At 36.3% G+C, this 26,089-nt stretch overlaps 1 protein-coding gene across 1 annotated transcript in view; it reads left to right on the top strand.

Moving 5' to 3' along the window:
* The window catches only part of Rsrc1 (arginine/serine-rich coiled-coil 1), a 273,596-nt gene that overhangs the window by 94,109 nt on the left and 153,398 nt on the right, over nucleotides 1–26,089 (top strand). Inside the window, exon 7 of the mRNA XM_013016136.1 lies at nucleotides 4,211–4,384. Within this exon, the coding sequence (XP_012871590.1) occupies nucleotides 4,211–4,384 (174 nt within the window). The remainder of the gene's footprint in view (nucleotides 1–4,210; nucleotides 4,385–26,089) is intronic.

Consider the following 26,089-nt stretch of genomic DNA (forward strand, 5'->3'; position numbering starts at 1 on the left):
ACTATGAGGCTCAAACCAGGGCCTCACATTTGCCAGACAGTCACCACTCTACCATTTTCTTTCTTTCTTTCTTTCTTTTTTTTTTGTCAGATCTAGGGCATGAACTCAGGGCCTGAACCCTTCCCTGAACTCTTTTTGCTCAAGGCTAGCACCCTACCACTTCTGGTTTTCTGGTAGTTATTTGGCAATAAGAATTGCACAGTCTTTTTCTGCCTGAGATGACTTTGAAATGGGACCCTCAGCTTCAGCCAGCTGAGCAGCTATGATTCCAGGTGTGAGCCACTTGGCACTTGGCCCCAGCTTCTGGCCCATTTTTGAGGGATGATTTTGCTGAATACAGATTTGGGCTGGTTTTATTTTTCTTCATCATGTTAAGATTTTCTTCCAACTCTCTCTCCTCAATTTAAGATAAGCAAGCAACAATTAATTTAATCAATCCTTTATTTGTAATATATTGTTTTTGCCAATTTAGTTATTTATTTTATTTTTTTTGCTCAAGGATAGCACACTACCACTTCAGTCATAGTGCCACTTCCAGCTTTTTGTTTATGTGGTACTGAGGAATCAACCCAGGGTTTCATGCATGCTAGGCAAACACTACCACTAAGCCACATTCCCAGCCCCAAATTTATTTTTTATTATAAGTGTACATTAAATATACAAGGGGGATTTCGTTGTAACATTTCCCTGCATGTGTACATTGTATTCCAACTGTTGCCCCCTCTCCCTTCTACTTCCCTACTTCCTCAGACCATCTCAAGAGGTTCATTGTTCCATTTTTATACTTGCTTCTCTGTTACTTTCAAGATTTCTCTTCTTTAATTTTATCAGTTTGGTCATGACATTCCTATGCATGGTCTTCTTCATATCTATCTTCTTTAGATTGTCTTGCAGTAAATTTGTAAGGTTTTGGCCACAAGGTAAATTGTGTTCTGCACCATCCTTTATTTTCATTACCTCTGGGAGTAAATACATAGGCTAGACTGAGTCCTTGAATCCCTGAGGCTCTTTCCTTTCTTATAACCAGTCCTTTTTCTTCAGTAAACATCTGAAACTGAGTCTTCAGATTCAATCATGGGACTTTTTAAAATATATTTTTATTTTCTTCAGGTACAAAAGAGTTGCCATTCAACAGAACAGTTTATGAATGTGGTGCCTTTTGATCTATGTCACGCCTTTTAATATTCCCACCCTCCTCTCCCACTCCATCCCTTCTCTCTTTTTGTAATTTTTAGATTGTGTATTGAATTTTTTTTCCTGTAACAAAACTTAGGTATTCAATGCATCACCTACCTTCTACCCACCCCTTCCTGTATTTTTCTCAGTTCTGTGGCATATACAGTGCATATACCATGCATTCTTGCCTGCATTCTATTCGTTTCTCCTGTTTCTTATTCTACTCCTCTCCTCTTGATCCTGTCCCCCTTTGCAAGTACCCATTTCCTAGTACTCCTTTTGTTAGGCTTTGACTTAATCTTTCTAAAAAACCACACTATTTGCATGCTTCATAGACTCTATTATACTTCAGTTAATTAATTTATAACTGCTTGGGTGCTACCCAGAATATACTTCTAGATTTAAAAGCACATCTAGTTCCCACTAATGAGAGAAACCATGCAACCTGTGCTTTTCTGGATCTAGCTTATTTCACTTAACATAATCCTTTCCAAGTCTTTCCATTTCCTTATGAATGGTACAGTATCAATCTTTGTGATGGATGAATAGGATTTTGTTATGTGTAGATACCACACTTTCTTGATCTATTCACCTATTGAGGGGCATCTGGGCTGATTCTGTATCTTGGCTATGATAAATAGTGCTGTAGTGACCATGGTTTGGGAGGTGCCTTTAGTGTATTCTTGTTTGTGCTCTATTGGATAAATGCCCAGGAGTGGAATTGCTGGGTCATAGGGTAGTTCTGTTTTAATTTTTTGAGGAACCTCCATACAGCTTTCCAGAGTGGTTGAACAAGTTTACATTCCCACCAACAGTGTAATAGAGTTCTCTTTTGGCCACATCCACACCAGAACCTGCTATTGTTAGTTTTCTTGATAATGGTAGTTTTTTTGTTGTTGTTGATGGTGCGTGCCGCCGTGTAGCCCAAGCTCCTCCAACTTGCCATCTTCCCTCCTCAGATTTGCGTTCTGGGACCCCACATGAGCACCACCACTTTATTGGTATATATTAATTTACAACAGTGTTTGAGTGTGTAATAAACTGATCGTAGTTACCCTCTTTATTCTTTCTTATCACCACTTTTTTTTTTTGTGTTCAAGGCTTACGCTCTCTTTTGAGCCACAGTGCCATTTCCAGCCTTTTCTGAGTAGTTTATTGGAGATAAGAGTCTCATGGGCTTTCCTGTCTGAGCTTTCTTCAAATCACAATTTTCAGAATCTCAGTCTCCTGAGTAGCTAGGATTACAGGTGTGCACTATTGGTACCCAGCATTTTTTCTTGCAATTTTAGCTTCTATTTTCATACATGCATGTAGCATATTCATATTCATCTCCCTGTTACCCTCTTGATCTCTTCCTGATTCCTTAATAAACAATTATGCATTTACATTCACGTATATATGTTAAAAACATGCATAATATATTTATGGTCTATATATGTGTATATATATATGTATTAGATATATTTGGTCTAGAATCCACACATGACAGAAAACAAGCAATATTTGTCTTTCTGAGTTTGGCTTAGTTTTCTTAAAATGATAACAATTCTGCTTTTTTTTTTAACAAATGAAATAGTTTTGTTATTTATAGCAGAATAATAGTCTATTTTCTGTATAAATCCCATTTTCTTTATCCAGTAATGGCCACCAGGACTGACTCTGTAATTTGGTTATTGTGAATTACTCTGGTGCATTCAGCCAGAGATTTGAATTTCATTTTTATAGACATTTTTTGGGTCTTCCTTTGCCCTCTGTTAGAGGAATATCCTGTACTGACCTGTTGCTAAGGTTACACTTGGTCTGTGCTTTGGGCTTCAAAAATCTGAAGGTTTTCAGTTAGAGGTATAGCTGTTCAGTATGATACAGACCTGGACTTACTCTCAGAGTGGAGCTGGTAAAATTGACAACTTTCTTGTTATACTTTCCTTCTTCTAGGTGTTGACCCTCTACAAAATCTCCCTGCTTTTGGTCACTTCCCAGTGCCTTCCTGACTTGTTTGGAATAGATGTCTGTAAGCATGTCAGCCTAGTATAGGGTTTTCTTGTTAGAGCTGTAACCAGAATGTGAAATCATAACTTCTCAGCATATAATGTATCCTACCCAATATTAGGATACAGTGAATGGTTGTATTGGAGTAATTATAAATTTTAAAATAGATTGAATAAGAAAGCAGAAATTATAGGGCTAGAGAAAGCTCTGTCTTTACCAATTGCAATACATGGTTCTGATTGGTTATATCATGTGAGGAGACTTGAATAACTAAGACTTAATTTGAACCTTTAAGACTTCTACTTGAAGCCAGGTCAAGTGGCGCATACCTGTAATCTAGCTTCTCAGGAGGCTGAGATCTGAGGATCACTGTTACAAAGCCAGCCAAGCAGGAAAGTCTGGGAGACTTTTATCTCCAATTAACCACCAGAAAACCAGAAGTGGAGCTGTGGCTTAAAGTGGTATAGTGCTATCCTTGAACAAAAGAACTCAGAGACAGCATTCAGGCCCTTAGTTCAAGCCCCATATCTGACAAAAAAAGAAAGAAAGAAAGAAAGAAAGGAAGGAAGGAAGGAAGGAAGGAAGGAAGGAAGGAAGGAAAGAAAGAAAAAAAGACTTGTACTTGTTGCTAAACGTGTCTAGAGTTTTAGTTACTAGGAAGACTGAGGCAGGTGGACCTCTTCAGCCCAGAAATTCAAGACCAACCCGAGCAATGCAATGAGACTATCTCTTAAAAACAAACAAAACCAAATAAACCCTTCCACTTGTAGATGCTTTTGGTTGAACTTGAATTTCTTGCACAGTTGTCAGCATGTATCTTCACATATATCACACACACACATATACACACATACATATCTCATATCTCATATATATCATGTATACTGAGAGTACTCAGTCATGAAGAATCATGTTCAGGTACTTGTTTTGCACACCTGATTTCTGAATCTATAACTAAAACTGACTATTTCTTTCAAATAAGTAAAATGCATATTTACTTTTTAAAACATAACTAACTCCATTTAATAAAATCTGCTTACTGTAGGTCCAGGTCAAGACCTCGTCCGCGTTCCCACAGTCGAAGCAGTGAACGGTCCAGCCATAGAAGGACTCGAAGTCGATCCCGGGACAGAGACCGTCGTAAAGGCAGAGACAAAGAGAAGAGAGAAAAGGAGAAGGAAAAAGCCAAGGACAAGGAATTGCACAACATCAAACGTGGGTAAGCTGAAGCAGCTGCAATGCAGTGATGACTGTGTAGTCCATAGCAATATTTGAAGTGTGTTTTGTTTCTTTGAGCATTTTCCTTTCCCAGCCTTGTGGCTGAATTGCCTTAACAGCAAAAGTATCAACATTTACCACATATATAATATATATGTCTATATATGTGTGTGTGTGTGTTATATACAAATGTAAATATATGTAAATGTTATGTATACATGTAAGTGTTGATATGTAAATATTTTTATGTCTGTGTGTGGAGCTGTGGTTTGAACTCTGGTCCAGGGCCGTGTGCTTGCTAGGTACACTACAACTAAGCCATGCACCATCTTTTTAGTTTTTAAAAGATCAGCATATGCATTTACCACAGTAATTTTTTTTTTTTTTTGCCAGTCCTGGGGCTTGAACTCAGGGACTGGGTACTGTCCTTGAGCTTTTTTGCTCAAGACTAGAGTTCTACCACTTGAGCCACAGCACCATTTCTGGCTTTTTCTGTTTATGTGGTACTGAGGAATTGAACCCAGGGCTTCATGCATGGAGGCAAGCACTCTACCACTAAGCCATATTCCCAGCCCTACCACAGTAATTTTTTATATATTTATAATATCTTCCTTTGTTCTAGGAATAATTTTATTCCTTTATTTCATTCACAGAATGTCTTAGAATGTTTTGTTTTTTGAAGTTTATTTTTCTTGTTATGTAATAATATTTTTTGGCATTTGTTAAAAGTTTAAGGAAGTTTTACTGTGATAATTCAATGAAGAGAGAAACATTTCCTATTCATATAGCATAATTTTTTATTTTAAGTAGCATACATTATTTGTGCAAGGGGAGTTCATTGTGACATTTCACACATGTAAAAACATACTCTAATCAATCTTACCTCCAAGACTCTCCCTTACTCCTGTCTCCTCCTCTTAAAACAATTTCAAAAGCTTTCATTGTTTCATTTTCCTACATATAAACAAACTACATAGACCATATTCACCCTTATTCACCATAATAACAGAGTTTTGAAATTAAAATCAGACACTTCTTTTTTTTGCTAACCTATTACTGAAAGTCAATTATCAGAAATAAAATTTGTCATGAAGTCTCATAATTGCAGCATGGTATAATGATGAATCTTCTATGGATTATTATGTTTTTAAGAATGTCTTTAAGAATGTCTTTAGCCACAGTCAACTACTATGGAACATTTTTTACGGACTTGAAAAATTAGTTGAGAATGAATATGCAAGTAGCCATCAGTGACATTTTACAATTTATTCTGAGAGTAGAATTTGGATGGATTTGATTTAAATCTGTTTTCACTCATGATTTAGATCACCAGTCAGGAAATTTGGATTTATAGCAGTTACTGACTACCGCTTTAGTTTGTAGGTGTCCCCATCCAAATTCATGTGCTACTTCAAGGCAGTGGTGTTGGAGGTGGTACCTTTGAAAAGGAGATTAGGCCATGAGTGAGTTCTTGTCATGGTGGGAGTAAAATTGTTATTTATTGTACAACGGATTTCTTTTAGAAAAGGATGTGTTTGTCTTCCCCCACCAAATCCTTCTTTTTCCATGTGATAACAAAGAAAGCCCTGGTAGATGCTGGTGCTCAGTCTTTGCCTGCGAGCCTCCAGAACTGTGTTGAGAAAGTTCTATTCATTATAAATTACCAGGACTGTGGTTTTCTGTTAAAACAACACAAATTAGCTGAACGTGTACCGGAATTCTTTCTCCTTAATTTGAATGATGTTAGTATTCCTTAGGAGTGTAGGGAGCAGCGTTCCTGAGCATGGCTTCTACTCTGGCCTGCCACTCAGAAATGCTTTCACTCTCGTTATTTCTTAGAGGCCTCCGGTAATTGAATCTGCTCTAAGAACTAGACCCAACATTTCTGGAATTCTTTTCTCTCAGATTTGAATTTAAGTTTATACATTTCTCCTCTTCTTTATATATATATATATATTTTGTTATTTCTCTCACATTTGGAAGTAAGTTTATCCATTCCTCCTCCTATTTTCTTTAAATATAATTTTATTGTTATTATTAAAGTGTACAGAAGATTGACATTTCATAAGTCAAGTAATGAGTGCATTTCTTTTTTGGACAATGTCACCTTTCCTTTGCTTTCCCCAGTTTCTCCCTTCCGTCATTGCCCACCAGTTGCACAGTGTGTTTTCCACTTAGTGTATATGGAATACCATGACTACATTTGTACACCCTTTCTCTTTCTTTCTGTGTCCCCTTCACCACTCCTAAAAAGACCAAAAAGAGACCAAAAGTGAAAATAACAACAATCAAACCCATGTTTCCCATTTCCTGGAATTTGTTTCAATAAATAATATTTTAAATGTTAAGAGGAGTTATGCGTTTGGATTCCTCCTCTAATTGTAACCTCCTTTAGTCTGATGGTGTGTGAATGCCTATAGTCCTGTATAATTTATTATATCCACTTGTATTTTGGATCTGGCTTCCACATATGAGAGAAAACATGTGCCCTTGGTCTCTCTGAGCTTGGCTTACTTCACTTAATATGTTTTTTCTAGGTCCATCCATTTCTCTGCAATTGACATTGTATTTTTCTAAAGGAAGAATGAAATTCCATTATGTATAAGTACAATATATATATATATTTTTTGGGGGGGGGTCCAGTCGTGGGGCCTGAACTCTGGGCCTGGGCGCTGTCCCTCAGCTCTTCAGCTCAAGGCTAGTGCTCTACCACTTGAGCCACAGTGCCACTTCCGGCTTTTTGCTTATATGGTGCTGAGGAATCGAACCCAGGGCCTCAGGCATGCAAGGCAAGCGCTCTTACCACTGAGTCACCTTCCCAGCCCCAAGTACTATATTTTTTTGATCCACTTATCTATTGAATGGCATCTGGGCTGTTTCCACAACTTGGCTATTGTGAATAGTGCAGCCGTGAACATGGCTGTGCAAGTGTCTTTACGGTATTCTGCCTGGTAATGTTCTGGGTAGATGTTGAAGAGTGGTATGGTTGAATTATAGCATTCCTCACTTTCTTTACGTAAGTTTCTAAACCTTTATACTTTCAAAAAGAGTCAAGAATTGCCCTATGTGTATGCGATGTTCTACAAAATAGGCATAGTAACACTTAAAAACCCATATATTTGGGCTAGGAATGTGGTTTAGTGGTAGAGTGCTTGCCTAACATGCATGAGGCCCTGGGTTGGATTCCTTGGTGCCACATACACAAAAGAAATAAATAAGTAAATAAATAAGTTTAATTTAAAAAAAACCATAAATTTTAGAGCAGTATGTATAAGACAAGGACTATGGACCATGTAGGATTCATACCTCATAGGTACATATTAGTTGTGGTTTTAACTTTGGTGATATTTCAGTTTCATCAAGTGTAGTTTCATGTACTAAGTTACTGTAGGTAGATAAGTTGATTTTCCCTATCTCTTTCTTTACTTAGTAGCAGGAGATGTTGGAATTGATTTAGGAAAGCTGGACTCTGAGATTTGACAGCAGTTACATACTTATAAAGGCTGTCATATTTTTCCTTACCTCTTACTTCTTCATGCAGCAGGAAGTCGTTTATGCTAATTTTTCCTTATTTGCATATAGGTTACGAGCTCTGTGGTGCAGAGCATGCTTAGAACTCCTTTTAAGTGTCTGTTTGGATCAAAGCAGAACTGTGTGATAGCTGTTGTCTGACACCAAGCTGTGTGGTGTTGTTTTCATTAAACATTTATCACACTTCCAATGTGACAGCAGGCAACTTTGTGCCAGGAGAACATGTTTTCATGCAAAATTTATTGAAAAAGATGAGACTTTGTAAAGAGATCTTGTTGCCTTTCACTAGTGGCGGAGGGTAAATGTTTGGTTCGAAAGCAGTGTACCTTGAACATGTGTCACCGTGGAATGCAAGGGAAGCTCTATATTGTCAGTTTTGTTAAGCAGGTAAACAAACACCTCTTTCCTACTTTTAAAATGAAAGATTTTACAAGTTTCCTGTGAGTTGATTATTATAACTGTGGCCTATTATAATTTTGGATATTTTATATCAGAATGAAATTTACTACTAGTTTCTAGTGTGTTGCTTTAAGTACTAGTCACTAGGTATTAATCTGATTCAACAGAAACTACCTGCAATTTTTTTCAAAAAGATGAGGTCAGCGGAGGAGGAACTTAATGTAGCACAAAAGAATAGTAGCCAAAGAAGCCAAACTGGATTTTCATATATTTCTTATTCACTGTAACCATGCATTTTAGTTATCAGAGTCTTCCTAATTGAACTTGATTTGAATTAGGCTTGATTATGTTTGCAGGAAGTTTCAGAATTAGGGATGTGCTAAGAAGGTAGAGGACGGATGTTCCAGCACAATTCATCAGGTGCACTGTAGAAAATGTTGCAGCCATGTGGGGAGGAGAGTAATCAGTTGTAGCGTGCTGGAAGGAGCCTTGTTTGAGACCCTGTAGAGCTAAACTTCAAATTCTGATTCATTGTGTATGGTGATATTTAAGGGTATTTTGTTCAAAAAACAAAACCATGACTCATACAAATATACATGATTATATGCCAAAGATAATACGTAACAGAATCAGACACATGCTATAAATAGGTTAAAGACTGAAAAGGCAGACATACTAGGAAACCACTAGGAATCTGGACATGCTCCTGTTAGGAGTTGAAATCTTTTTCTTTTTGGGAGAGGGAAATCCGTTAGACCACCATTAGACAAAGTTCATTTGCATACTCATGGAAAATAATTCTTTGACTACTGTCAGTTATGAAGCTTTAAAATATTTCAGAGGAGGAAAGGTAACTAGATGATGCATCTCAAATTGTTTCAATTTTTTCCTGATAAGGCAAGTTTTTTCTTTTCTCCTCCCTCTTTCTCCCTTTCCTTCTCCTCAGCTGTTTCTCCACTCCTTACCCTCCCTTCCTTCAGTCTTATTTTTTAGATTGGGTCTTACTATGTAGCTTCACTGACCTTGAACTCACCATCCTACTGCCTCAGCCTCTTAAGTGCTCAGATTATAGGCAAAGTCTACCATACCCAGATCTGAGTTACATTCTTTGACCCCCTAAGTTTATTCTTGCATTATATTAGGAAATAATAATTTAAAACTATAAATATTACATATTATATAAGAAGGTAAGTCCTGTGATAGGATCTTCTCATTTGGGCTATTTGAGATGTTACTCATAGCCTGTTCCTAGAGCACATGCTGAGTAACCCTACAAGTTATCTTCCTATCTCTACATAATCTGAATAGAGAGTTTTGTAATTTTGCGATACAAATTAGTTTGCATATTAAAGTCAACATTGGGTCATACTAAGTACACAGATATTTATGAAATGAATAATAAATGATTGTTTTAGTACCTGTTCCTAGATGGTTTTGTTTTCAAACATTTTAAAATGGTGAAATTGAGTTTTTGATGTTAGGAAGATAGTCACATCTTTGGTACTACTTCATAGTCTGGTTTAAGAGTGCCTGTGTATACACACACATGTCCTCCTACTCTGGAATAATTTCCCTTTCTGTCAATACTATCAATCAAGTTATAATTTATTTGATTTGGTATCAGTTAATTGGAAAATTGAATACCACTTCTAGGATCCATATTTTAAGTAGTGATTAAAATTCTAGCCCTCATTGGTCACTCTTCATGTCTAACCTAAGTTATTCAGGATCTCTACTATCTTGATTTTGGACATGGTTACAGGGCAGACTATCAGACCTGACTGTACTATTCTATAGTGATTGTTAACTGAAGGCCTTAGCATTTACCTTCAGTTAGGTATGTATGGCTCTATAAGCTAAAAAGTCTGAACTGTTGTTAGAAGAATATAGAGGAAAAAACCTGGAGTGCCAGCCAAGTCTTTCCTTACTAAAGGAGAAAGTAGGTCCCTAAAAGCTAATATGTTGCTTATGAATCGCTCATTACAATTCTAGTTTATAACTCACTGTAAAGCACCTTGACTATCCCAGATAGGAATAGTGCTTAGCTAATCTGTTCAGTGTTTTAAATAGTTGCAGTTCACTCAGCTCTCTTATGCCTTCTTCCCAGTTTGGTGATCATTGGACTGGCATCTGTAAAATGGAACAGATTGGATAAACCATGATCGATATGTTGAATAAATCTTGCTTAGTGCAAGAAAAGGTAGGCAGAAAAGATTGCACACAGAGGGCTGGGAAGGTGGTTCAGTGGTAGAGCGCTTGCCTTGCATGCCTGAGGCACTGGGTTCAATTCCTCAGCACCACATATGCAAAAAGAAAAAGCTGGAAGAGGGCTCTGTGGCTCAAGTGGTAGAGCGCTAGCCTTGAGCTGAAGAGCTGAGGGACAACGCCCAGGCCCAGAGTTCAGGCCCCACAACCGGACCCCCCCCCAAAAAAAAAAGAAAGACTGCACACAGATATCCACATGATGATTCAGTTTTATATTGTAATGTGATATTCTAGGACAGTTTTTGAACGGCTAATATACATATTGTTAGTCTTCTTTTGAGAAAAATGACATAGCCAGACCACAGGAATAACACATACCTCTTTGGATAGGTATAAGCATGAGACATGCTTCTTTACTAACACAGAGAAAGTTACACATTCTCACTTACTTTGGTGTAAGTGTTGTTAACATATCTTACATTAAAGGGCACAGAAAGTATATCATGAAAGAAAAACTTGAGAAAAGGAAATGAAAACTTCACATGTTGTTATTGGGATTAATGCTTTTTATTTAGGGCTAAGGCTATGATTTCTTGGGTTCCGAGATTGCAAGTAACTACAAGAAGCTAGGAACAGATCTCAGCTAAAGAGGAGACCTTTATGGGTATAAACCAAAGTACTTTCTGAGTCAGTATGTGATGATTATTCACAGAGTAGGTGTGATAGGGAAGCATCATAGTGAGTGCTGCTGTTTTAATTTTTCTGAGCTCTTGCAGGAGGTGTTATGTCAGCCTTTGGCCTCTGTATATGCCAGTTTGTGACAGGCCACCTAAATGTACATCATGAAAAGCGAATTGTTTGTCATGTTGCAGTCTTAGCTTTAAAGAAAGAGAAAAAAAAGGTCATTGCATATTAGGAAAAAAAGGATGCCATTACATTCTGAGAAAATTGTGCACTTTAGTAAGTCAAATGTAAAATTATAACTACTGGTAAATTGAATATACTCAGCAAGAGTGACAAGACAGAAGAAAATCTTTCCATTATTTAAAACAGTCTACACAAGGAATAGCTCTTTGGTATAAATAAATATACATGTACAGTTGCTTCATTGGTAAGTAGCCCAATCAAGGGAAATGTCTCTGTCTGTCTGTCTGTCTGTCTGTCTCTCTCTCTCTATATATATCTTCCAGATATAGATTCCAGAGATATGGGAAAATAGGCTGTTTGTCTTTGAGTTTGTTCATACTGAGTTTTCTGGTTTTTTGATTTTTTTTTAGCTTTCTTGATCATTATTGATCCTCATCAATATGATGGTCTTCAGTTTCAATCTATCTAATTTCCTACAGGTGAAAATTTCATATTTCTTCATGACTGAGTGATATTCCAAGGTGTAGATGTACCTAGGTATGTGTAGATATACTTTAACCATTTTTTTTGTTGAATATCTTGGGTAATTCTACAGTTTGGCTCTTATGAGCAGTTGTCATAAACATGAGCATGCATATTTATGTATTTTTTTCAAATATATGTCCAAGAATGGTATGCAAGGTCAAAGGTATACCTATGTTTTAGAAATTTTTAAATTCTTGGGCTGGGAAGGTGGCTCAGTGGTAGAGCGCTTGCCTTGCAAGCCTGAGGCCCTGGGTTCGATTCCTCAGCACCATATAAGCAAAAAGCAAAAAGCTGGAAGTAGCGCTGTGGCTCAAGTGGTAGAGTGCTAGCCTTGAGCTGAAGAGCTGAGGGACAGCGCCCAGGCCCAGAGTTCAGGCCTCACGACCAGACCCCCCCCAAAAAAAAGAAAAAAAAAAGAAAAAAAAAGAAAATTTTAAATTCTTTGCATGTAATTTATTTCTCTTCACTCTCACTGAAGTCCTTTACTGTGGAGTTGTTGGCATATACCTTGGCTTTTCTTAGATTTTATGTTTCTTCCTTGGGATTTATGCATCTGTGGTCAAGTTTTTGGTTGTTTTAGTTGGGAATTTCTCAAAAATTACTTAAGACAAGGCAGTGGATAGGTTGTCATGCATTTTCTGGTTACTAGACCATGTGGCATTGTTCAAACTTTCAGTTCCAGTGTTCAAGACGCAGAATGCAGCCCTTTTCTCCACTCAGGTTGTGGAAGCTTGGCTGCAGAACCACAATGTTGAGGTCTGGCAGTCCTGGTGAGATGATTATAGAAGTCCTATGCTGTCTTTAGTTACGTAGGGTGGTCATCAGAGGTGATGGACAATGGGATAACTAGTGAATAATAGATGAGTTTGCAGGTCAGGGAAGGGTGGCAGCTATGCTTCCCTCCAAGATCAATGTTTAGTGAGAGAAGTAGAGCAGATCTAGGTAATGTGGTATTGAAGGAAGGAGAAAGAGAAATGAAGACAATTGTGTACATGTGTGCATGTGGGCACACTTGCAAACCACCAGTGACCTTCTAGCCTTCTAGTTACATGTTAAGAGTATAGGTAGCAAGGAAGGGTTATGGTTGGGGGACACTGAGATAGAGGAAAATACGAGTGAGAGAGCAGTTTTAATTGTCAATAGATGGAAAGAATAGAAGGGGAAGGCAACAGGAAAAAGAAGAAAGTCAGGAAAGGCGGGCTGTGTTATCCTTTCTTTCCCACTGAAGGGACTTGCCTCAGTCCCTGTATCAGGTGTGGCTGCTCTCAGCACTCAGCCTTCCCAGGGACTCTCATCCAGTCCAAGCAATGGGCCATCATTGATGTCTGTGCACCGCAGGTCCCTGGCTGAACGTGCTGGTGCTCTTGGCTGACAATAGAGATACAGATGGGTGGTGGTGGTACTCTTGCCTGGGGATGGGTCCTCTGCTTTGGCCCTGTAGCTCTGGTGCTTCTGTGGACATGGCTTATCAATCAGTGTTGCCTGAAGTTACCTGCACCTATGGGATGCTTTTTGAGTCGTAATTAGTTTGTTTTTGTCAATTTCTTAGCTGTGTAAGGAAGTAGGTGTGCAAACAGGTATATCTTTGATGAAAGGTGTGAAGTACAAAATGTTGCTGTTTAGAGCTTCCCTTCCAGTTGTCATAAGCTAGTTGAATTTTTTGTTTCTTTATTTTTTCTATGAATCAGGATATGTTCTATCTTTCTGTCTGTTCTCTGAGTGTTATCCTTTGGTTGGGTCATTTGTTTCAGAAATGGATTGATGGTACTTTCTATTCTGGCACTTAGTTTTTTTCCCCCATCTATCAGTTCTTAGTTACAAATAGAGATGTTGGAGTCTCTACTTATTTTGTCTCTCTTTCCTTATAATTCTATCAGTTTTTACTTTAGGTGAGTTATTTATGTATTTTCCAAATGTGTGTGTGTATATATATATATATATATATATATATATATATATATCATATACTCTTGCTGATTTGGCCCTTTCATCTCTGTGTAATTTTATTACTTCAAGTTTCACATTTTTTGTTATTAATATAGCTAACAATGATGTATTTTTGGGAGGGCAATGCTGAGTTTGAATCCAGAGTCGAATGCTTGCTGAGTAGATATCCCTCCAGTCCAGTCATGGCTCCAAGCCTATTGTGTTTTCAGTTGTTTTTCAGAAAGAGTCTCATTGTTACCCAAGGCTGGCTTTGAACTGTGATCCTTCTTGCCCCTGGTTCATAGACATGTGACACCATGCTCAGCTCCTTGGTTAAGACTGGGTCTTGCTAACTGTCTCTATCTTAAGAGTAACAGGATGCCTTTGAAGTATTGTAATCTGATGGCTGACATGATCAGATTAGCCTTTTGAAAAGACCCCTCCAGCTGCAGTTTGGAAAACAGCTTGCAGAAGGATAAGGTTGGATGCAGAGAAAATACATAAATAGTCCAGTAGTAATCTAGGAGAACTGTTGAGTAGTTTGGCTTTGGAGAGCCATAGAAGGTAATGAATTTGAGACCTTTATTTATAACATAGATATACATAGAAATATAAAATTGACTTATATGTATACTCTGATATATGATGGGTTTGACTTGGTGAGATGAAGATGGTAAGGATAACGATTTGTTTTCTGGTTTGCATTACTGGAATGATGGTGAAGCTTTTTTATTGGGCTAGAGTTAGATTGAAAGAAGCCATGGTCTGAAGGGAAAGATCATACTTTTACTTGGAACACTGTGGAATGTCCTGTGGAATGTTCAGGAGGGGAGATAAAATAGACAAGAAGAGTTCTGGACTAGAGTCTCAGGTTTTCAGTTCCTTTTGGATCTTAACTCTTTAGCTAAAGACTTCTAAAGGAGGCTACAGTGACCATAGCAGTATTTTCCACATGCAAGATTAAATCTCAGTGACTTGTAGGACCTGACCTCTGGGCCCCAGTGAAGATAAATGCGCTGTGCTTTGGATTACTTCCCACGTTGATAGAATGTGTCTGACACCATTGTAGTTTCTAAAGATTGCGAAGATGAATAAAAAAGACATGGTCTTTGATCTCAAGAAATGTCATCTAGTTCGAGCAAGACACACAAATAATGATACCAGTGTCGTGGGAGTGCTGTGACAGAAAGACATCTTTCTGGTATTAGTGAAGCACTTTAAGTAACAAATTAGCCAGTTAGATTTTCTACAGGTGTTGATACCTAAGGTAGCCGGAAGAGGTGGGAAGGAGAGGAAAATATAAAAGGATAGAGGCAAGTGGCATCCTGGGATGTTTCTCCTTCTTTATTGAGTGAAATTACCATAAATATACAGAGGATTCCTTCTGAAATAAGGCTGACACCAAGCAGTGTTTCTTTTCTTTTTTGCTTTCCTCTTTCTCCGTCTTTTATCTTCTCCCTCCCTTTCTGAGTAGAATGTATACTTGTGTAACTGACAATTGAACATCATCTGGAGGCATGTTTACAGTAAAGGCTCTCTGTCACTTCTTTTCCTAGTTTCCCTCCAAAAATTCACACATCTACATTTATTAATTTCTTAAATACTCACCTGGGACTTCTGTATTTCTGCATCTAAGATTTAGGATTTCCTTTTGAGATCTTGAATTCATTTTTTTTTTTAAAGAAGAGCATATAAGAAGAAGTTTTGCAGGAGTTTTGATTGAAGGATGTTAAATCAGAGAAATGACACTAAGGAGAATGGATTGGAAAACAAGAGAACATTTAGGAATCTTATGGTAAGTCCTGCTGAGAGAGTGAAGATGAGGCCTTCCGATAGTGCAGGTAAGAAGGCAATGTAAACAATTGGATGTTGATGCCAGGTGGTTTAGAGACTTACTAGCTCATACATGGAGACACTACAGGAGGAGTTTGTGTGAACTGATTGATTGGCAGGTGGCAGAGCAGATACAGTACTATGAGGAAAAGAGGTTCATAGAGAAGCTGTGTGTCACTCATTGAGAAGCTCAGATACTCGATTTTAAATTCATCTCTTCCATTTGGTACTGGTGTGGTCTTAGCCTCAGTTACTTTATCTCTAAAATGCCATAATACCCAGAATTACTCTATGGGGTTGCCTGAGTGTTAGAGTCAGTGCGTATGTAATGGTTTGTATTGGGAAGTCGTGGGACACTAGTAGAGAGGAAGATGGTGAAACTAATTCAGAAAGAAAATTAAATACATAGTTATTTTGATGAGTGCCGGTGATGGGCATGGGGATGTCCTTGGGTTCTTTGGGCCCCTGTCTCTTTCTATAGGTAGAAAGTTGCACTGAATGAACACCAAGTTCTGTCTGATGACAAATCTGGACATCTTTGAACTCCAAAACCTTCTAAAGATAGATTTCAGAATAAAAACTGTAATTCCTTCAGATGCAATTTAATTTCTTGACTTAGATTCATTGTATCAATACCCTTTACCTTTATACAGTTGGTTGTATTGTGTATTTAACTTTATTTTCATGTGATTGCTTTCTTGAATGATTTTGCTATCTTCACCATAAAGGAAACTTTCTTTTTAATTTTTTTGAAATAATAACCACCTTGTATTTTAAAAAGACTATTGTTTGCCCTGGTCCTTTTAATCTGCCCAGGAGGAATTCAAGCTGAATGATAGGGAGCTGTGAAAATCCAGTTAGTGTGAGCTGTAATCTTTTTACTGGCTTTAAATAGTTGGAGTAGCATGCAGACACCCTGCAGATAACTGAATCAAAACATACAGTAATCACCTTTGCTGTTGTGAAACTTAGTAGAAATCACTAATAACCACTTCTTTCTGAAAACAATTTGGTCTTTATATCAAATAAATTCAGGTTTAGGCATTAAAAGTTGTATTTTACAAGTAGCCAATTGAGTGTTTGTGAAAATCATTGATTTCTGAAAATCTGATATTATCCAATATTTATTATATTCTTTGACTATTACAGAGAAAGGAAAATAGCTTTACAGAAAGAATATTTACAATTCTTTAATCTTCCAGTTGTCTTCTACTTGAGATATTGCTAAAGAGAAACACAAATTATTAAGATAATCAAGCTTCTGAGCTGCAGTACAAGACAAGAAAGTATGCTGCTTTTTTTTTCTTGTGAGAGAAACTGGTTCCATTAAACCCACTTATTGAATTTAGGTAGCAAAATATTCTCTAATAATTGTGTCAAGTGGTATTTTATTTTTCTAGTTTACAGGCTATTTTTTTTAAAGTTAAAGTTAGATCTCTCGTCCATTAACTTCTGCCTTAATGATGAGACCCACAGTATGCAGAATGCTGCTGCTGCTTCCTGACTTCATTAGCTTTCCATTTTCTAATACTGCTCTTGACAATATTCTGGTGAAGTTGATAAAATAAAATAAGCTGTTTGTTGAAGCCAGGGTCCTAGTATTGCCGGTATGATTCATGCTGCATTCATAAGTCAGTAGTAACCCTTTATGTTTAGTGTACTATTTGAACAAAAAGCTTGAACTTCTTTGTTTTGAAAGATTCATAGGGGCTTCTTTAGCACAGAGGTTTATAAAGTAGGTGGTTTGCTGGTGCTTATCTCTTGGCCTCAGGCAGTTTTGCAGATTTGAACACGTGTGTCCATCAAACACAGAAGCTCAGTGTTGATCCTGAAGACTGTGGTTACCAGTCCACATTCTCAAGACTTACTTAAAAAATAGTAACACAAGAATCATTAAAAATGCTTAAAAAGTAGACTAGTATAATAAACTTGATTTTGATCCCTTTTTTTGCTTCCAGTCATTTTCCACATTTGGATGCTTCACATATATTATGTAAAAATATTTTTGAAAGCTTATGTAATATTTCCATGGAAGTTCTTTTTTGTTTGTTTTTTTTTTAACTGTATTTTTTTTGTCTTTTCTTTTTTGGTACTGGGGATCGAACCTAGGACGTTGTACTTGCTAGGCAAGTGCTTTGCCACTGAGCTACATCCCAGCCCTTTCCATGGAAGTTCTAAAAGCCATTGTTACTTTTCTAGACTGGTAAGTTAAGTCTGTACTTAGATTAATAGTATGAGGGACAAGCTAATTATGACAGTTTAAAATGATATTCTCATTTGTATACAGGGCGCTGTCCCTCAGCTCTTCAGCTCAAGGCTAGCACTCTACCACTTGAGCCACAGCGCCACTTCAGGCTTTTTCTGCTTATGTGGTGCTGAGGAATCGAACCCAGGGCCTTATGTATGCAAGGCAAGCACTCTACCACTGAGCCACCTTCCCAGCCCTAGACTTTCAGTTTTTGATCACAAAAGTGATAAATATGTGTGCTAATGAATATGTTAATTCAGTTTAATAACTTTATAGTCTATATATGTAAAAATATTTTATTATACTCCATAAATACACACACACACCCAAAGCACATATGTATTAGATTTTGATGGATATTGTATTGAGTTTATAGATTGCCTTTTGCCAATCCATGAATATGGTAGATCTTTCTATCTCCTGGTATCCTTTTCAGTTTCTTTCTTCAAAGTTTAGTAGTTTTCATTGTAGAGATCCTTCACCTTCTTGATTAGGTTTATTTCTAGATTTGTTTTTGAGGCTATTACAGTTTAATTGTTATCTAATTTCCCTCTCCATCTGCTCATTGGTATACAGAAAGACAACTGAAATTTTATGGTCTTTTTTTTTTTTTTGCATCCTAATTTACCAAAAGTGTTTATCAACTATAGGAATTGGGGGATAGAGTTATTAGGGTCCTTTAGATATAGGGTCATATTTTCAAATAGGACTAGTTTAGTTTTTTCTTTTCCTGTTTGGATTCCTTTTATGTCTTTCTTTTGGGTAGGAATTCCAGTGATATATTGAATAGAAATGGAGAAAGTAGACATTCTTGTTCCTGTCTTGTTCCTGTTTATTTTCCTACATTTAGTATGATGTTGGTTGTAGGGTTGTTATAAATAATAAATACCCTTTTTATGTTGGTGTATGTTCCTTCTATTCCTCACTTTTCCAGACTTTTATTTCATAAAAGGATGTTGGATTTTTCCAAAGGCTTTTTAAATATTTGCTGATATGATCAGATGATTGTCTTTGATTCTAAATATGAGCTGTATTATGTTTATTAATTTACCTATGTCAAGTATTCCTGTACTGAAACCAACTTGACCATGGTACATGATATTTTAGTTTGAATTTGGTGAGCAAGTATTTTACTAAGGAATTTTCTCTGTTCATCAATGACATTGACTTATTGTCAATGACTTATTGTCTGGTTTAGTGATGAGTGTAATGCTGGTTTCATAGAATGAGTTTGGTAGTGGTTTTTCCCTTTCTATTTTATGAAAAAGTTTCAGGAATGTTTTATAAACTATTTAAAGAACTTAAATAATAAAGCTTCTTTTTTTAAATTTTATTTTATTGTAAAGATTCTGTACAGAAGGGTTATAGTTACATGAGCAAGGTAATAAGTACATGTCTTGTCAAAACATTCTTCATGGAAAAGTTTGAGGAGTTCTTTAAAGTTCTTGTATAGTTCAACTGTGGCTCCATCAGGATCTGGGGTTTTCTTTGTTGGACAAGTCTTTATTGCTATTTTATTCTCTTTACTTCTTGTAGATTCATTGAAATAGTTGGTTCAGTTTGGGGGGCATTGAGTTTATCTAAGAATATATCCATTTCTACTAGACTTTCCAGTTTGTTGGTATAAAGGTTTGCAAAGTAATACATAATAGTGTTGTGGGTTTCAGTTGTATTTGTTGTGATATCCCTTTCCATTCCTAGTTTCATTTATTTGGGTGGCATCTCTAAAGGCTTATTAATTCTGTTTATCTTTTCAAGAACCACCTTTTTGTTTTTGTTGATTCTTTATATAGTTCTTTCATTCTGTCCCTAATATTTATTATTTCTTTCAACTCACTCTTGCCTTTCTGAGAACTTGGTGTATATCATTAGGGTATTAATTTGCACTATCTCTATTTTATTTATATATACAAAGCATTCATAGCCACATTTTCTTTCAGAACCACTTTTTCTGTGTCCAAATAGTTTTGGTGAGTTATGTTTTTACTTTCGTTGGATTCTAAGGCCTTTTGGATTTCCCATCTTTTTCCATGGCCTACTTACTCATCATTCAGCAATATGTTGTTCAGTCTCCATAAATTTGAGTCTTGTCCTTTCTTTTCTTTTCTTTTCTTTTCTTTTCTTTTCTTTTCTTTTCTTTTCTTTTCTTTGTGTTTTGGTTGTTCACCTTGAATTTTATTCTGTTATAGATTGGTAAGGGTACAGGAGGTTAGTTCAATTTTCTGAGACTTGCTTTTTCACCTAGAATATGATTTCTTTTGGAGAATGTTCCATAGGCTGCTGAGAAGTGTATGCCTTGTACAGTTTCTGGATGAAATACTTTGTAGGTATTTGTTAGTTCTAATTGGTCTATGGTGCCACTTAACTCTGCGGTTTCTTCTTGAGTTTTTGCTTGGATGATGTATCTATTGATATGGGTGGGGTATTAAAGTCTCCAACTATCATTATTGGAATCTGTGTGAGTTTTTAAGTCCAACAGCATTTGTTTATCCAAGTTGCTGGGTATTCTGGCATGTAGTACATTAAGAATTATTATGTCTCTTTGATGAAGAGTTTCCTTTAATATTGATTTTGTTTATCTCCTGACTAATTTTTATTTTATATCTACTTTGTCAGATATGGGTATTAGTAACTATGCCTGTTTGGGGGGTCCATTTGCTTGGAAGACTTTTTATTTTACATTTCACCCTAAGACAATTTCTCTTTGTGTCAGAGAAATGTAAATAACAGCTAGTTGGGCTTTGCCTTTTATTCAACTCAACACTCTATGTCTTGGTTGGATGATGAATCCATTTTTATTAGGTATTAGAACTGAGACATAGATAGCAATTCCTGTAATTCACCCCAAAATTTTAGTTTTTTTTGTCCCTTACTATATTCCTGTGTTTATCTACTCATCCAATGGGTTATGTTTTCTGTTCCTCTTTTCATGTTCATGATTATTTTCTGTATGAAAGAAGTTTTTGTTTTTCTTTTGTAGTGTTGATTTAGTGACAATGTATTTTTAAACTTTTTTTAGCCATGGATTTTTTCATTTGCTTTTTAGTTATGAGTTAAAGCTTTATTGGTAGAATATTTGGGGTTGGCATTTGTTTAATTTCATACCTTCCTTGCTTTGTGGTTTCTGTTCAGAAGTCTGCTGTTATTCTGATAGATTATCTCATGTGAATGATCTGCCTTTTCTCAGTCTTCTGCTTTCTGTATTCAATTCTTTAACTGTAATATATAATGGATCTGTTCTTTTGAGATGTTATCTGTTTTGTGTTTTAAAACCTTGTTGTACCTGAACGTTTTCTCTTTTTCAGGGAGGTTTTCTGATATTACTTTGTTGACTAGATTTCCTATGCTTTTTAGGTGTACTCTTCTTCTTCTTCAACACCCGTAAGACATAAATTTGGCCTTTTAACAGTCCTGGGTTCTTGCAATTTCTTTGCTTTTTTCCCCCTGTGTTTTGTCTTACCTGTACTCTATATATTCTGTCTTCAAGCCTAGACATTCTGTCTTCTATATCATCTACTCTGTTTGAGAGGTTATACAGTTTATTTTTCACCCTACATCTTTAGATTGATGAATTTTCAGGATTCCTACCTCTTTTATGGAGATTCTTTTTGTGCTTTGCATAGACTTACTTACATATAATTTGTTTATATGTCCTTTGGTCTTTTTATTTAGCAGTTTCCCCTTTGAACTCATTAAGCCCTTTATTTTCATTCACTTGGAATTCAATTTGCTTTTATCTGTGTTCTCTTTGAATTCCTTTATTTCTTTGTGCATATTCTTTGGGTTTGTGTAGTTGTTTGTAAGTCCTCTTTTATTTTGATGGACATTCTTAACAACAGTTCTTTTGAGTTCAGTGTTTAGGGTTTACTCCACTTCATTGTCACTTTGATCTTTTTGTATAATTGATACTTTATGGAAGTGTATTTCCCTGCTTTCTCTTATATTTTGTGATTCTGTGTTGGGCTTTAGTCGTTTGAGGATGTTCTGTGGAAATCTTCCTGATGAGTTATTCTCACTGGACTTTATCCCAGGTAGGTTGATGAATCGTTTCATTCCCCTGGTTTAGGGATGTATATCAGCTCTATTAACTTTCTCCAATTCAAAACACAATGAAATATGTACCTATAGTAGGATACCATTGATGGCATTTTCTACACATCTAGTCCCCTTGTATGTATTGGTGGCTAGGTTTTTTATACAGTACTGTAGGTGTTTGAACTAAGTTATCAAGAGCCAGGAAGATGAGGGAGGCGATATGGGGAAAAGAGGGTGCTGAGACAAGGAATGGGGTATTGTGGGTGCCGATATGTAATAGGCTCAGTGTGGGCATATAGTTCACTTGTGTATAGGGTTAGTTTGTCAAGAGTTAGACATAAGTAGAGAAGATGAGTAAGTTCTAAGTTGCGGTAAGGGTGACAGAGTATGAGTTACCAAAAACCAAGAATTCAGTACATTGAGTGATATACAAGTGCATACATGTATATTAACTATAATATATTAGCTTCAGGGGAGAATTCCTTTGAAGTATATAATTCCTTATAAATGCAAGTCAAAGTTCAGCAAAATGAACAGTAGTTGAAAGGGGTGTGGTGGGGTAAAGGGGAAAGAGAAGAGTATAGAATGCAGTCAAAATTTCAAAATTAAGTGAGTAGGAGACCGGTGAGTTAAATTGATCAAGATTCATTGTAATTATTTACAAACTGCTTTGTCAAATGGCAACTTCTTTGTACAACTACTTAATTTTAAAAAATGTTTAAAAAGTCAAGCAGTCAACCCAAATAAAGAAAAAGCACAAACAAAACAAAATCTTCTCAAAAGAAAACAAACTAAAACAATGGCAGAAAAAATGGTCCTCATATAGTCAGTTTTCAGTACTGGCTGACAAGATCATTTGTCGCAAGGGCTCAACTCTGTCTTCAGTATGGTCTGTCCTTCCAATGTCGTATCAATGTTTTCTCCTCATTGTGGATACTAAATAAAGTAGGTGAAGAGACCAAGTGAAAGTGAGAAAGTTAAACAAATTTCTATCAGTTTACTTTGAATTATTTTAGTTAAAAAATTTATTTAGCATATAGCTGTCTTGTTAGTCCTATTTAGAATCTTTCTAAAAACTGTTGCAAAATAAAATCTTAGTTTTTTTAATAAAGAGATTTAATATTTTATTCTTTTACTCATGTTTTGTTGTTTTGTTATATATTCCTGTTGTTTTTATTAGTTCTTTGCTAAATCCACTGTGGGCTAGATCATTTTATTAGTGTTTTCCTTTTAGACGAATTGTAAATTATGACACATAAATTTAAAGTATCATTACATAAATGTAAAGATTTATGATAATACATAAATACATTGCTTTTTTTTCATTTTAAGGTAAATGAGGCTGTCTTATGTTCTTTCTTCTGATATTAGAGAAACCAGGCCTGGAAGATAACAATGAGGTATTCAGCTGCCCTTCGAAATATATTCTAATACACACTCTAGAAATGTTTCCTTGCCTTGAATTAAATCTGCAATTCTATTTGTCCTTTGTCCATAGTGGAGAGAAAGAACTGGAAGCTTAATATCTCTATGAAAATGCCTTCAAAGTTGCTAATCCTGAGTAATGCCTTATTTATGAATAATCCTGAGAAATGCTTTTCATTAGAGGATTGCATTCTAGTTCTCTAGTGACAGGTTTATCTCGCCAGTGACCATCATGTCACAGTTTATTTAGGAATTCAGAACTTTTATTTATGGCCCTCAATTTTTATATTTTTAAAACTGCCTATAGTTTCTGTATTGCCTGTAATCAAAGCGAAGTCCTATAAGCTATTTTTTTGCCTTTTAAATGGAGTATTGAGCGTACTGACAATACTGGATTTCTATAGAAAACTGGGCTGCAGAATGAGTGTAGCAGTCAGTGGTGTCAAGAATCTATTATTTTATCATACCTTTACTAAAAAGGTGCTGGAAACTTCAAGCACAATACAAAGTTTAGAGTGAAAGAATAAAGAAAACTAAAGTAGTAAACCACCTTGAAAAATAAAGACATATAGATGAGCACTAGTAGCTCACACCTATAATCCTATCATCTCTGCAGGATTGAGGCTATCCCAGAATCTACAAGACTCCATCTTGGGTAACAAAAAGCCAAGGTGGTGGTGTGACAAGTTGTAGAGCACTGGCTAAACAAGCAAGCTGATAGGTTCCAGGCCCTGTGTTTAAATCCTGGTACTGACAAAAAAGTTTTTCTTCACCCACAAGCCAAAATGTTATGTAGGTTTACAATTCTTTATCCCATTCATGCTTTAAACTTTAGCACTGATGACTGGGCTATATGAATAGAGTTACAGTAAACCAAATCGCTATGTATGTATGTATTGCATTCGGCAATTTTACAAACATTTTACTATATTCTTTTAAAAATTGGATTAGAGGAGCAAAATCATAACTGATCAAATCTTTGTGTTTAGCTTTAAAAAGAGGGTTAATTGTCATTTTAATGAAGTATTCGTATGTATTTTGGAAATTGTTTATCACTTCTACTTCACAAAATAAATGTTATGTCAGATATTAAAAGCATGTTGTTAAAATCAGATGTTTTAAGTGAGGTTATTAACCACAAAATACTTTGGAAACAAAAGTGTGAAAACTTGAGACTCTTGAGTGCACAGGAAGTACACTATGGTTGTATTCCTGTGCCTGCCCATGTCTCAAGTTGACACTGAACTTTTAACAAAGACGTCCTCAAGCTGAGAGCAGTGTCATAAGCCTGTAGTCCTAGCTACTCTTGACACAGAGATGAGGGCATTGATAGTCAAGGCTGGCCTGGGCACAAATGTTCAGGAGACACCCTATCAACCAGTGACAGAGATTGGTAGAGCATACCTGGTGTCCTAGCTACCCAATAGGGAAATGCAGTGTTTAGATGCAGTCGTCTAGGCCTGAGAAGTGCAAGTAGGAGAATTGCAGGCAGGCCAGCCTGTTCCTAATGCAAGGTCCTACCTTGAAAATAGAGGTGTGGCTCAAGTGGCCTTGTACATTTGTAGATCGTCTTGCCACATTCAGCAAGGAGTCAAACCTACCTCATGACATAGCGTGGAAAACAATCCACCAAGGGCCATGAAACCCTCTGAGGATCCCGGCCCAGTAATTCATGGCTCCTTATCAAAATCAGATTTATAACAAGGTTTTGTCACTAGTGAAGCATTTTTAAATGGTTCTTCTTAGAGAAACATTACATGAAGTTTTGAGTTTGTCCTCAGTATTAGAAAAAAAAGGGATATACTTTTAGATAATTGCCTTAAAGAAACAGTATTGATTGAATAGTGACTGAATAACAGATACAGAAATAGAATTCAGTAGAGAAGATTATGACCTTCCCAGTCATTTTTCTGTCAGCAAAGTGATTTTGACATAAAAAAAAGAAATTCAAACTAAATATTGCATATGAGCAGAAAAACACATAAAATCCTTTCCAGCATTTCTTTCATCTTGCTTTTCTCTAAGTGATTTCACCCACTTCAGAGTGGACACAGGAAGGTTTTCTCCCCACCCGGGTAGGCTTTCCATTGTGTTGTAATGTTAGCTTAGTGAGATGTGCTATGACACTGTCAGGTTGGAGACTTTGTAGTGCTACATGCGTATTTTTTCCATGATTCCATTACATCTTCTTGATGGGTCTGAAGTTACAACCAAGACCTGAGAAACTAATTGTGATGAAAATTACTGAGTTAATAGAATTCTCCTGATGATCTAAATTTAATGCAAGAAAATCAAATAAAAAGAAGTTTTCTATTTTGTATATGAAAATATTTTAATTGAATCTTAAAGCACTTAAGTTTCTTCAAATCATTAATTTTGGTATTCTTTTCATGATAAATGCTATACAGTTAGGAAAATCAATATTAAGATTTAGCTTCAAGTAATTCATGGAGAAAAACATAATGAAATCTTGATATATATAAAAGGACAAAACCCCGATCATTTCTTTTTATGCAGATGAGTTTGATTTAGACATAATTCCCCAACATCAGCATGGATTTCTACCCATGTAACCCTGATGCTCTTAGGCAGCCTGTGGTTACCTCATGCTCTGGGCTACATGCACCGTGCCTGTGTGAAGACTGTGACTATCTTAACACGTTAGATGATGATATGAATAACAATTGTTTGCTGCTCTTATTCTCTATCTCT

Source organism: Dipodomys ordii, unplaced genomic scaffold (genome assembly GCF_000151885.1).
Source record: "Dipodomys ordii isolate 6190 unplaced genomic scaffold, Dord_2.0 Scaffold30, whole genome shotgun sequence".
NCBI classification, from domain to species: Eukaryota; Metazoa; Chordata; class Mammalia; order Rodentia; family Heteromyidae; genus Dipodomys; species Dipodomys ordii.